At 36.7% G+C, this 14,883-nt stretch overlaps 1 protein-coding gene across 2 annotated transcripts in view; it reads right to left on the bottom strand.

Annotated features, from left to right (window-relative positions):
• Positions 1-4,151: 4,151 nt before the first annotated feature.
• GABRB3 (gamma-aminobutyric acid type A receptor subunit beta3) overlaps positions 4,152-14,883 on the bottom strand; it is a 149,390-nt gene continuing 138,658 nt past the window's right edge. For both annotated transcript variants that reach the window (XM_032226658.1, XM_032226659.1), the window contains exon 9: positions 4,152-4,502. In XM_032226658.1, coding sequence (XP_032082549.1) covers positions 4,152-4,502 — 351 coding nt within the window. The remainder of the gene's footprint in view (positions 4,503-14,883) is intronic.

Below are 14,883 nucleotides of genomic sequence, written 5' to 3'. Positions count from 1 at the left end.
CAACTTGCCACTTAGGCTATACCCCAGGTATAGGAAGAATGTAGGAGATTGTTGTCACATGTAGTACACAAAGAGTACTTGCCAGAAATTCCTGCAGCTCTTTTAATGTTGCTATAGGCCAGGGATTGGTTGTTGCTGGTTTTACTATCAGTTCACAAACTGCACACAACGCGTGCTGCGAGTGCGTGGACTATGCAATGTAAACTGTTCTTCATGCATACACAATTTACAATGAACTGTGCATGTGCAACCACTAAAAAGCAAAATGGCAGCGGCCCAACAGCAGCAAGGGAACCAGTTCAGGGGCGTGGCAGACCTGGGTTGCTGCCGGTTCTGTGATTAGGGCCTGAATTTCACTACCGGTTCAGCTGAACCAGGCCAAACCGGAAGCAACCCACCTGTAGGCCTTTTGGATCAGTTTTCTTGTTGTTTTTTCATCAGTTTTGGAGGAACATCCAATTCTTGTTAATGTCATTGTTGTGTCATATTTTCTCCACTTGATGATTATCTCCACTATGTATCCAATTATATAAAATATAAAATATATTTATTATGTAAAATATAATAAATATAATAATTAATATGTCATAAGATCCATAACTTTGTATTGCTCTTTTTATGCAAAATTATATCTTATCTATGTAAAAGAAGTCCTGCTGATTCCTTGACTGACTTAAGAATAGATTTTAAAATTTGGGTGAATTTATTAGAACAATGGAAGGATAGGTGTATGAAGGAAATCACAATGAAGTCTTTGAGTTGTCCTAGAACTTCTTGCTAATATTTATGAATGTTATTTTTAATGGAAGAGTGAAGTTTTTGTTCTAAAATATTTTTCTGATGTTGTTGCAGGCTTATCTTTGTTAGGGTCTTTTACTGAGGATCAACACAGCTGCTAAGTTCATATATAAGCTCACATAAATTTCCCAATTGAAAGTGATGACCAAAATGGTGAAAAACCATTTTGGAAAGGTAGAAGGGGAGAGCTCATGCTCAAACTCTCCAACTGTACCTGTCTTCCAATATTTCCATATAGGAAGTGTTCTGGCAATGTGGTGAGGCCATTTGAAAGGTCGTGTTTCAGCCTGTCTTTCCAGTTCTTGAGGATGGGTTAAAGGTGTGTGTGTTTATGGGGGGGGGGGTTCTAAAATCCTCAAATATTTTATCAAATTTTAAACTTTACATATGATACTTTATGTTTTAAGCATTAGAGCAATATATGTGCTAGAGGTTACAGTTCTATTTCTTCAGCTGGCTGCAGTTTGAATGAACAAAGTTTTATATCATCTATGTATTTAATCTACAAGTACTTGCTTGTTAAATTAAAATACTAGTACTTCACTGAATATTCTTAGTTTGAGAATATAATAGATATTTGAAAGATGTTTTAATGCCAGTATTGGCATAATAGCAAAATAAACAAGAACATTAACACTGTTTTTGAAACAGTTTAAATGTATATGTATTCATCCAAGAAAGCCATCTTCTCCCCAGTCTAGATGCTAGTTCATCTTTTATTATACTGTCAAAATCAAAAGTATATCATCTGAAAACAATAAACTTGTGTGATTTTGAATCACACCCAAATTTATTCTTTTTGGCGCAGTAAAAAAAATCTAGTACATCACTGGATAAGTTCTTAAAATATTTATTTCTTCAGTGTTACTTTTTACTAAAAAGATGATTGTTTACCAAAAAGATTTAAAATGAAAACCAAAAGTGTATAACTTAGTAAGCCACATCATAACCTTTGGGTGATATGCAATTAAGTTCCCCACTACTGGAATGGCAAGACAATGCCCACTGCAGCTCTATTTTCAAAATCTCTAAAGTATTGAGGAGAAGAAGAGGGAAATGGTGTATCCTATACACATGGTGTATCCTATACACAACCTTCACTAGATGTTGGATTTTCTCCCTTTCTTAAAAGATATTATGAGATAGTGACATGCAGAAACATTTACGTAACATGGTACATGCTATTCCAATGGTAGAGTAGGCAATATAAAAATTGGTTCTTCTTGTCCACACATATAAATCTCTGAAAGTTCCAGATGAACTTACACACCATTTTCACAGTCCAAGTTGCTGTTGTAAAATTCACGGGATACAGAGTTGATGGACTGTAACCGAAAATTTCATATTTCTGTGCAGTTTTCTCTAAACCTGAATTGCTAAGCTGTTTGCTAATATTGCAGCATTGAAACATTTGTGTTCTAATTCCAGAAACTGTTAGTAGGAAAAAGTTTGGAACTGATGAAAATATGAATAAGAAGAAAAACAAAAATGGCAACGTTTTGCCAAAGTAAAATAATCAAACTTAAAAAAATACATTGGTTCCTTATTATTTATATTTTGTGAATGTAGCACATCAGCTATATTATCAGTTCCAGTGTATATACAAAATAGATCTGAAAATGTTCTGTTATTGAATCTATACATTAGAAATGTTCTATTGATTTAATTCTAAAGAAAAAATCTTGTAACTTCACAGACACAAAATGATATAGCATGCCATCACAATAGAAAACACTAGAAAATTAAATAACATACAGATGTGTGTGTGTGTGTGTGTGTGTGTGTGTGTGCATATTGTGCAAATATATTTTACATTAGTCTTCTTTAAATAATTTTGATAATATGAATGTATTTTCCTCTCTGTTAAAAAAACAAAATTATTTTCTAAATTATCTTTGGAATACTGTTTTTTTTTTTTTTATAAAACTTTGAGCTAGAATTACCAGATCATCTCTTGGTTGGCATCATGGATTTTTTTCTTTTTAAAGGTGCATAGTAGCAAGAAGCTTAGAAAGAACTAATTTCAACCATTCTCATAAAATTTTTCTAATCCATAGACCTGCTGTCTTTCAAAATCTCTATAATCTAGCCATCTCCTGGAAATTTGAAAATGGTGAACAAGTACACAAAGCACATGAGAGTTAAACTGGCCATACAATAAAACCTTGACTTGATATCATGCAGAATGAAAGTATTCTCAAATCTGAATGTTCATAATTTGGATCAATTTTCATTACTGAGGTACATATATTGTATAAAATTTAGATATAATGAACAAACCCTTTATTGGCTAAATCCTTGATTTAATCAATTTTAGTTTCATAAATGGAGATTCGATTGGATTGAATTGGTTCAGACTTCACTGGCTGAAGTTTGCCCAAGAAAGGATTTACTGCAGTTCAGGGGTGGATTCCAGCAGTCGCTACTGCCAGTTCACTTGTGGGCACTTTGCACACGCTTAATGCATGATGTGTGCGCCTGCGCAGTGCAATAAAAATTGCTCTGCACATGGGCAGAAGCTAAAAACAAGATGGCGGCGCTTATGGCACTCCCCGGAGAACTGGTTCAGGGGTGTGGTAGGCCTGGGTCGCTGCCGGTTCCAGTGACACAGGCCACCAAACCACTATCAGTTTGGCTGAACCGGTAGGAACCCACCACTGCTGCAGTTTAATCAGAAAGAATCTCCACAGATATTATATCCTAATTTTGAATAGATTATTTAGTAATCCCATATTTTAAAAAACCCTGAAAATGTAAGCAGTTGTTCAATTTCAATTAACATATAGCAATATATAAGAATGTTCTGAGGACAAGTAAAAGTGATCAAGAAAATGCAAAATTAAAATATTCCATTGTGAACAAAATATATTAACACAGTAAAAGCGTCTGAAACAATTCAACTGGTCAGCATTAAACCAACAAAATTATAACCTGTCTTACTTAATGGGCAGTGTAAATGGCAATGATTAAAATAAGGTATATAACTGGTTTTGCAAACAATAGGACAGAAATTTGATGATTTAAATAAAGATTTTGTAATCTTACAGAACTATATTTCTCAAAGCATACTGCTTCAAAAAGCTGCCTCTCTCATTTGAAAAGTTTATTTTAAAAGGCATTTTGTGTACACCATTACATAATGTGTGTATAAATGTTTATGCACAATGAGTATAATACATATTTTTTCACAATATATGTACACATAGGATTTATATATATATATATGTATATATATAAGTATGTATATATTTTATATAGTGTAAAAGGTCTTCTGTACATATACAAAATAACAGGCAAAATAGTATTTGCTTGTTACAGTCTTTTTGTAAAAAATAATTGAAGTAAAAGTCCATTTAGTTGATATAGTATAGCCAGTAGATTAAGTTGAAAAGAGAAAATGTGAAAGGAAACACCATCCTTGACCATCTGTCAATTGCATTCACATCTGTTAGATCAGGAATTTTTATTTTTAGTTGAGAAGATCTTCTCCGCAAATGACTCTTCTTAGTATGAGCGCCAGTTCTGTCTAATGTACGTCTCCCAAGAGTTTCTCGGTGGGAACTCTGCTTTCTGTACTGGATTCCTGAGTTATCAAAGGATACTGCTGAATTCTGCGGATCAGTGACACTTGTTGTGACTTCATTGCTTGCAACTTCATTGTGAATTTCAAGGGATGTTAACAATATGTTACCATGCATGTCCACCTAGTTAGAAGCAAATCGATAGTTAATTAATAATTAATTTAATAAATGAAAAGTAATATATCATATTCAGAAATTATTTATGTTCATATACATACACACAGAAATAAAGTGGACTTTAAAAAAAACATAAAATAAAATAAATTGAAACAAATGCAGTATTTTTCCACCTTATGTCAGAAACCATACCTCTTCCTTTTTTGCTCTCCTTCATGCCATTAAACATGCTATGGAACCTGATTACCAAAGATCTCAGTCATTATTGCATTATTATCTTTGTTGCTTTAATTTTACATTTGCATATTAGGAGAGGGTATGAATTCATGGCTTTTATTGCTCAGTAGCACTGTTTAAAGCAAACTGAATTACTTGAGTTTACTTAAGTTCACGAAAGTACAATTGCTTTCACTAACATACTATATTTCACAGAAATTATTACTTGTGCAGCTATATTAGTCTGAAAATAGAGAAAACAGAGAATGAAATCTGGAGGATGGGGTTGTTTCTTACGTTAACATTTTTGTGAAATGATATGGTTATGAAGACTATGATTGAATTGTATTTTTTATTTGTATTTTTCTAGTTTATAAATGAATTAAAGAGTTTCTTTCTCACATTTAGATATCAAGACACTGACGTCACATATTTTAAAATGTCTTTAGATATCAAGACACTGACGTCACATATTTTAAAAACTTTAAACACCTACCTATACTTTAAAACAAGGGTGTCAAACTTGATTTCATTGAGGGCTGGATCAGCACTGTGGTCTTCTGGGGACTGGAGGGGGGGAGCGGCATGGTTGGGGTGGTTACAGCTGACTGGGCATGGCCTGGAGCCTTGAGTTTGACACCCTTGATCTATAACAAGATGCGATCCACATCCAAAGTGCTATGATTACCTTGCAAAAAAATGACAATTTTTTTAAGCTTTAGTGATCAATTTGGTAGCTTCCTAGAAATCTTTCTGTGGCACAGGTGTAGGTCACAAAGGTGGAGAGGCAGGTGCCCTCTGATAGGAGGAGAAGGGAGGCCTTTATCCTGCAAGCTAAAGGGTAGGTTACTGTCAGTTTATCTATTATCAGAGGGAAGATGCCTTCCTAGAGATAAGCTGCCCTTCAGTGGGGCTCCTGCATTCTGAGGAAGCTTCCTTCCTTTTATAACCCCTTTTAGAGGGGTGAGTGAGAGTGAAAGTTTTGGTTAGATTTAAGGTGGAGGTGAGGGCGAGAGGGACAGGCTGAAGGGGTCAGAATCAGGAGGGAGGCAGGGAGGGGGAGGGGAGAAAGAGATAAAAAGTGGAGGGGAGGGGAAGAAAGGGAAAAGGAATGTGAGGAAGGGGAGAGAAAAGGGCAAAGAGGTTTTTTTAAAAACGCTTTTCTGGAAAAGATTTAGAAACTGCTCTTCCTTAAATTTGCCTCTTCGATTTCAGAAGCTTGAATGTGAATGGCTGATTTCCAAGCAGGCATGAACTTGCTGCACCACACAAGTCATCCCTTTGCGGCTTCCAGGTGGCTCCCTCTCGGCCTCCAACTCCCATGGACGCTGTGGGAAAAACCCGGCAGTTGGGTGGGGGGGGGGGTTGGAGCCTAGGGTGAACTGAGCAAAGTAGCCCTTGGGCAGTCCTGCTGTCCTGCTTTCTCCTCTCTTAGCTGCTGCCCCTCTGGAGCCTGGGACAGAGGCAGTCTCAGGGCTACCCAGCAGCTGAGTGCAGCAGTGGGCCCCACCTCACCCTCTCCCTGAGTGGGGGAATGCCACCACTGCCAGGTCGAGAACAGGTGAGTGATGGCGAGAATCACGGGACAGAGAGAGGGGCCGGCCACCCAGGTGGACTGCGGGCATGGTTTGGGCAGTGAGGAGTGGCGGCTGTGGGTCTGCCTCCTCCTGGGGGGAATGGGCTCCTGTCAGTGGTGGCTGCTGCGTCCCCCTGATCCACGAGGAAGAGGAGGAGGCAATGGGGGCTGAGGAGTGAGTGATGGATGAGGCAACACTGGCCCGCTGCTACCTATCTGCATGTGTGCACACCAGAATGGGATGGGCTGGGCCCGTGTGTGCATGTGCATGCTGCCTCTTGCGCACACATGGCACATAGCTTGGGCTGGGCCAAAGTGAGAGGGGCTGGGCCCTTACAATTTCCAGGACTACTGTGCGGGCCAGATCCAACCATGTCGCAGGCCAGATGCAGCCTGTGGGCCTTGAGTTTGACACCCCTGTTTTAAAATCTTTGAAAGAGATCTGTTTTTTAATGTTCCTATCACACCTCATCACCAATATCTATAGTAAGACTAACCTCATTCCTATGATTAGATTAAATGTGTTTCTCCAATTCTTTTCAGGAAAAATACATGCAAATGTGAATTGTACTTTCACTAATGGGCAAATCTTATTCAACCTCATTAACAAATCCAAATCGTACTGTCTTTATGGTCCTAACACAGATTGATTTCCTTGGTGCTGTTTAATGAACACATAAAGTTTTTTTAGTTTAAATGTTTTTAATACAGGACCAATTAGGAAAGCAACTGGTTATACCTTAAACTTCATTTCACTTTCTCATTAAACAGCTCATAATATTGAGAAAAAACAACTACCAGCCTCTCTCTTTTTATCCAAGTGAGGTAACTTGGGTGTAGCTGAGACTTGAGATATGTTGGTTTTCCTTCAAGAAAGTAACTGATCCATATCCAAAAATACACTAGTTTAACTGACAGGTCATAGGAGCAGAGAATCTCCATTCCCCCAACCTCACATTTGGATTAATCATAGAATCATAGGATTGAAAGTGGGCCTTGGAGGTCTTCTAGGACAGCCCTCTGAATGGAAAAGCAAATCCCTTGTCAATTTCCCACCAATTAGAATGCGGAGACAGACATATGACAGACAATGATATGGAATTAATTAAGATTCCAGAAATATTATAAATATAATAAATTTAGCATCTGATTTATCAAATCAAATCAGTAAGTATTGCAATGGTTGTTGTCATTGTCAGAACCCAGAAATATCCACTAAAGTATACCAAGATGCTTATGAATAGGCAAAATGGTATCACACAAGAAATAAAAAGAAAAAAATGTATAGCTTTGCAAAACTCTTTCACACTAAAAGCAGGGGAAAGCCCACGACTCATACATTTTGAGAACAACTAGCAAGAAAACTATTTTCCTAGATATTTTGTACAATATAAGATTAGTTCTTTCTAACAAAGTCTGTTTTCTGAACACAGATCTAGCACTTCTCCCAAAAAATGCAAAGCCTGATCCCTTATACAGGTCCCATATAATGCTGATTATCAACTGCTCTCTTATGCTTGTTTGTGCTTCACTGCCATGAACTGTGGGAAGGGGAAAATGAAGGAGGAAATGCTTAGGGAAACTAAAAAGTGCTGTATCTCCTTAAGATGCTACCTTGAGATCACTCAGCTGGAAGAAGGAGGGAGCCACATACCAAACTACTAAGCTTGGCTGACCATTATGAAAACCTCTTGCCTGAACCTGATTGGTTACAAAGGAGAGGACAATGAGAGACAGCTAGGGGATGGGTTTTGGCATGTGGTTCTCAGTTCTGACTTTGCATTACTGCAATACACTTATGCAACAACTCATTACCGAGGAAGTATGATAAATCAAACTCGGCCAAAATTGCATCATAAGACGGAAAACACTACTTAAAACAGGAACATTTAAATACAACTTTAAATTTTATCTCATATGTTTTTGGATGTCATAAAGGTAACATTGCTCACTGATTTATCAACTTGTCAGCTGCTTCAATCACTGAAGTAACATACATATAATTGTAACAATTAAAATATAATTATTATTTCCATTTTGTTATTTGCAATAATAATGACAAAATGGTAATAATAATAATAATAATAATAATAATAATAATAATAATTTTTATTATTATTATTATTATTATTATTATTATTATTATTATTATTATTATTATTATTATACAATTGTATCACAGCGGCCAGTTGTTTCGCCGGATTTGGCATTGGTTACTAGTCGGGCCCCACCCAGGGGCCTAGGACGTCGTAACGTATTTTCGTAATATGCGTGCAGATCCAAGCAGTGCGGCTTTTTGCATTTGACTGATGGTGATTTTGTCAATTTTTAACTGTTTTAAATGTAATTCCAGTGCTTTTGGCATAGCACCCAGTGTGCCAATTACCACTGGAATATTTAATATTCCAGTGAATAATAATAATAATAATAATAATAATAATAATAATAATAATAATTATAACTCCGCCGTTGCCGGTCCCAAGCCCGGATGAGAAAGGAGGAGAGTTGGGGTCAGGTTGGCATCTGGTCCCGTAAAAAAAACCCCGCCAACCCATACAATATGGTGAAAAAAAACAAATAAGAATTCCATACCGCATCGGTCACCGCGCGGGTTAACAAGGGCCGCGGCGGATGTTGGGGTCCCTGGACATCTGTCGACAAGTGGGCTACAAGTGGACCAGCCATCAAAACGACAAAAATATAGTGCAGATGAAAACCGTGCCATAATGGCCTGTTACTACAACTCAGAGCCAGAAAAAAGAGGCTATTTAAAGCGAATGTATGAATTATGGAAACAACAATATCCAGATTCAAATGTTAGTGAACAACGACTAGCAGATCAAAGGCGATTTATTATACGGAATAAAGTGTTTAGTGAAGTTGAACATGAGGAAATTCAGGCAAATTGCAAAACCCAAAAAAACAATATCACAAGAGGAAATAACTGATATTCAAGACACAACTAAAGACATTATAGTAGAACTCCCAGAAAAAGCTCTCGGGGAGGAAATAACATCACCACCACTAGAACCAGTTATCACTGAACCAACTGATGAACTAACTCAAAAACAAAAAGAATTGAAGGATAAGATCTATGATCTTATTTAGATATACAGACCAGATCTCTGAGGAGCTCGGTGGAGCCCTCCTCGGCAACAGGCCACGCCCCCAGGAAGCCCCAATTCTTTACCTTTTTAACTCGATTTTTGATCATCTCAGTTGTTATTTCTAACATTCTATTGCATTTGTTTGTTGCCAATGCTTTTCTCAAAGTCATGTATCCACTTTGCTTCCTTGTTGTAGTCCTTTGCATTTTCCCACAATTCTTTCCAGAATTCAACTGTGGCCTGCTTTTCTGGTTTTTCACTTTTGGTGTAACCATTCACATTAAGACTTTGATAAAAACACCGTTGGTCTGATCGAAATTGCTGATTTTGTTTATATTGGATGATTCGTGCCTCATATCTTTCAATTTTTCTAACTGTTGCTGTTATCTGCTGTTTTACAATCTCTACAGCTTCATTGATGTTTCTTGTATCCAATCTATATCTTCTGATTAGCCGATCTATGATTTTGTTGTTTTTAAGCCGTTGCTCATGCATGTTCTTTAAGTTACTAGCATCTGCCCTTAATTTTTTGATTTTTTGTTCTAAACGGATTTTCCACTTTGGCTTTGATGCTTTTTCTGTTGTGTGACTAGGTACTTTAATTTTAATGCCTAGTTCATTAGTGACTATTACAGCTGTGCTGTACATTAACTGGTTTGTTTCCAAGATGGATCCCGGTTCAATTGTTGAAAACACTGCATTAACCATTTTCATGATAGGGGCCAAAATTTTCTTAGGCACAGTTTTTAGTGATGGTAAACGTTGCCTTTCCTCATTAAGTAGAAAATGCTCCATGATCTTATCCTTCAATTCTTTTTGTTTTTGAGTTAGTTCATCAGTTGGTTCAATGATAACTGGTTCTAGTGGTGGTGATGTTATTTCCTCCCCGAGAGCTTCTTCTGGGAGTTCTACTATAGTGTCTTTAGTTGTGTCTTGAATATCAGTTATTTCCGCTTGTGATATTGTTTTTTGGGTTTTGCAATTTGCCTGAATCTCCTCATGTTCAACTTCACTAAACACTTTATTCCGTATAATAAATCGCCTTTGATCTGCTAGTCGTTGTTCACTAACATTTGAATCTGGATATTGTTGTTTCCATAATTCATACATTCGCTTTAAATAGCCTCTTTTTTCTGGCTCTGAGTTGTAGTAACAGGCCATTATGGCACGGTTTTCATCTGCACTATATTTTTGTCGTTTTGTTGGCTGGTCCACTTGTAGCCCACTTGTCGACGGATGTCCAGGGACCCCAACATCCGCCGCGGCCCTTGTTAACCCGCGCGACGACCGATGCGGTATGGAATTCTTATTCTTTTTTTCACCATATTGTATGGGTTGGCGGGGGGTTTTTTACGGGACCAGATGCCAACCTGATCCCAACCTTCCTCCTTTCTCATCCGGGCTTGGGACCGGCAACGGCAGAGTTATTATTATTATTATTATTATTATTATTATTATTATTATTATATTTATCTCTATCTCTATCTCTACCCTTTCCCCCCAAAATAAGCTCTCTCCAAAAATATTGCAACACAGCAGCAGCCATGAGGTGACCATGCTCCTCACCTCAAAAATAATAAGATCTCAACAAGCTGAATATATTGATAGACAATAGAAATACACCGAAGGGAGGAGTAGAGTGAAAGAAGAAAGAGGGGTAGCGAGGGTGGGAGAGAGTATTGGAGGTAGGAGGAGAAGGAAGGGAGGGAATGTATTGGGAGAGAGGAGCGATAGAGGGGGAGGGGAAGTAGGTAGTAGAGGGGAATGTTGGAAGGAAGAATGTAAGTTGGAGGGGGTGAAAGAGGGTGTATGGTGGGTCAAGGTGGCATATTGGGTTTGTATTTTGGGGGGTATGGTCTATGAAAGCGAGGGCTGTGTTTATTATTCAATGTTATATGCCCCGGTCATGCACAGTATACATGTGATTGTATGAAATGAAATGGAAATGGAAATAAACGTATTTAAAAAAATAAAATAAAAAAAATAATAAGATCTCCCCAAAAATAAGACAAAGCACTTATTTCGGGGGTCAAAAGAAAATAAGACCCTTATTTTTGGGAAACATGGTATATCTATATCTATATCTATCTACACACACACACACACACACACACACACACACACACACTTACAGAGAGAGAGAAAGAGAGAGAAAGAGAAAGAAAGAAAGAAAGAAAGTAAGAAAGAAAAAAAAAAGAAAGAAAGAGAGATAGAATGAAGTCAGGTGGTACAATACCTAGTATTCCTGCTGTCTATTCTCCCCATATTAACAACCCGGTGAGCGAGTGGAGCCGAGAGAGAGTGAGTGGTCCAAAGTTACTAGCCAAGAAACTTACAATATGCTTTATGGGACAGGTACGACAACAGAGAATGCATATAAACTAGATCCTGCAAGATGACATTGTTTTACAGTTGGGGCCTGAAGCAGGCCTACTTTATCAGATGTTACTCATGAGCAGAAGTGACAGGAAGAAGACAGTTCCACAGATAATCCCAAGCCATGAAAGGATTTAAAGGTGACACCAACGTCTTGAATTGCACTTGGAAGCCCCTAGTAGCCATTGCAGTTTACAAAACAGAGTTGTTACACAGAAAAATCAGGGAATACTCAAAACTAGTCCTATAACTGTTGTTTCAACCAATTGTACAATAGCTTCCTGGCAGCTTTCAATAATAGAGTGCACTATAATTGTCTCCATGAGAAGACATTTCATTTTTTCCCCTAATTTTGCAATTGAAGGTACCTGGGAACAAGCCCACAGATCTATTAAAGCCTTTGAAACTGACCTTCTGTTTTGTGAGTTCTTAAGAGACGGATTTCCAATTTCTGTCAGAATATGCCTAGCAAAGGAGATTGGTTGCATTGTTGCATGTTTTTACTATTAGAAAGTAATACAGGAATAGGAATAACTTTCCTATTATATTCAAGTAAAACCTATATTTTACTGTAACTTAATTCTATTATTTCATGTCCTAAACTTTGAAATGATATAAATGGATGCTGACTTTCTTTCTATATTATTGTCTCAATCAAGTATGTTAATCACATTTCCTTGTAGAATGTATAGCCTCACGTTGGAAAAGACTGAGACATATTAAGAGTTGAACAGCTTCAACCCTTAGCATAAGGTGACCAGATTTTCAGATTGGTAAAGAGGGACACCTTTGACCAGAGGGTGGGGTTGATTAAAAATTTTATATGGAGCAACAAAAATTTTCATACAACGCAAAAATAGTATTGTAATTTTTTTAAAATTTCAACATAACTACAATTTACAAATATAAATTATAACTGTTGCCAAACATCAAAATTTTGATCACGTGATCATGAGGATGCTGCAATGGTCGCTAAGTGTGAAAATGGTCGCTAAGTGTGAAAAATGGTCATCAGTCACTTTTTACAATGCCATTGTAACTTTGGTCACTATACCACCTTTCTGGCCAGAGTTCTTAAGTGAATAACTGCAGCTGATAAGTTAGTAACATAAGTGAATCTGGTTTCCCCATTTGACTTTGTCAAAAGGTGATTACATGACCCCAGGACACTGAAACCATCATAAATATGAATCTGTTGGCCAAACATCAAAATTTTGATCGTGTGACCATGAGGATGCTGCAATGGTTGCTAAGTGTGGAAATGGTCGCTAAGTGTGAAAAATGGTCATCAGTCACTTTTTTCAATGCCATTGTAACTTTGGTCACTAAGCCCATTATACCACCTTTCTTGCCACAGTTCTTAAGTGAATAACTGCAGCTGGTATTTTGTATTTTGGATAGAATCTTTTTTTAAATAGCCTAACACAATTTAAAAAAAGAATCCACACAATAAATTGAAGTAAAACATTTCAAACTATTCTTCCTATGCATAATATATTTCAAAGTATTGCACATAGAATTTTTAAACATGGTTTCACTTCAATTTATTTTGGATAGAATCTTTTTTTAAATAGTCTAAGACAATTTAAAAAAAGAATCCACACAGAATTTTAAAAAATCCTATGCACAATAAATAAAATATTATTTTAAAATACATTAAAAAAATAAAAGAAAAAACCCAGCTCACTTACCAGCAGGCTTGCACTACAAGTCAACCCAGAATGATGTAGATGTTAATACAAAGAACTGAGCAAATTGAAATGGTGAAATTAGTCAGGGAAATATTTTTCAAAGAAACTTTGCCACCATTTTGGAGCAGACCTCCAACCTCCGTGCCCCTCCCCTCCAGAAAATCCAGGAAGTAACACTCGTGACCTCTCTAGCCATTTCCTGGAGCTCTATGGTACTAGGTCATTTTTTTCTTATAAAATGAGGTAAAAGGGGCGTGGGGGGGAGAGGTCTGTTTTCTTGCTTTAATGTTTTAATATCTTCAATGAAAGTACTGAGACAGAGAGAGAGAGAGAGGTTAGACAGAGTGTCTTTTGTCTTGCCCCGATTAGGATTTCTTAAGCAAATCCACTGGGCTTTCAACATGAAGCCAGAAAATCGTGACTTTTTTAAAACGGCCCAGGACGTGGGACAAATTGTTATAAAGCGTGATTATCCCGCTGAAATCGGGACATCTGGTCACCTTACCTTAGCATTCTCTTGTCTTCAGTGAGCTGATATCTGTTTTTCTCTTTTATTTAGAATATATATTAAGAATAGCCTTTGAAAGAGCTTCAAAGGGTGCAGAAGGACATATAAAACATTTTTTATAATTATTAAAAAATCAATATCTTTGGGAAGATTTGTATAGCTATTTTGAAAGTTGCCAGCTGTAGAGTTCAGCTTTGCTGGAAATTAAAAAAAGGATTCTTTAAAAAATTTCAATTGCCACTGAAGTGAAAAATGCTCTTTGTTACTTAAGAATATGATAACTAACAATGTTTAAAAGTTTTACTGAAGCTTTACTGTATATTGATCTTGGTTTGTTCTAGAAAGCTACTATAACACTGAGGTATTAATGAAGTAGACATTAGGTATCACTTTATCTCACCAAAGACAATAACAAAATCATTAGTTGTTTTTTCCCCCAAAAGGGTTAGATATCAAAAGTCTTTACTTGCACACTCAGCACGAATATCATACTTTTGATGGTCTCATATACTAGGAGATAATTCATATTGCCCAAAATATTTCGTTCCATTTTTATTCTGTATTTAATATGACAGTAATATTAAGGATCATTTCAAAGATTCTAAAGCTATTCTATTAAAATACAGTGCATATATTTTGCATAATATTAAATATAATATGCTATATTTTTTTTAAAAAAAATCCACCTGGCATTGATTTAGGAGATCTAACGCAATAACATAGAGATGACTTTACTTTTTACTTTACAGAGTTCTGGTTTTCATCCAATTGATGCTTTTGAATGAGCTTTAGTTAAGTATTCACTGAGTCAATTTAAGCCACATTAGCCAATTCTGAAGCTCAGGATCTAGGTGCAAATGAATTATAGCAATCCTTGCAAAGCTCTAATGTTAGTCATCTTCCACACTGCCAT

Source organism: Thamnophis elegans, chromosome 11 (genome assembly GCF_009769535.1).
Source record: "Thamnophis elegans isolate rThaEle1 chromosome 11, rThaEle1.pri, whole genome shotgun sequence".
In the NCBI taxonomy this organism is placed as follows: Eukaryota; Metazoa; Chordata; class Lepidosauria; order Squamata; family Colubridae; genus Thamnophis; species Thamnophis elegans.
The sequence above is the reverse complement of the archived record's forward strand: the minus strand, read 5'-3'. Positions and strand labels throughout refer to the sequence as shown.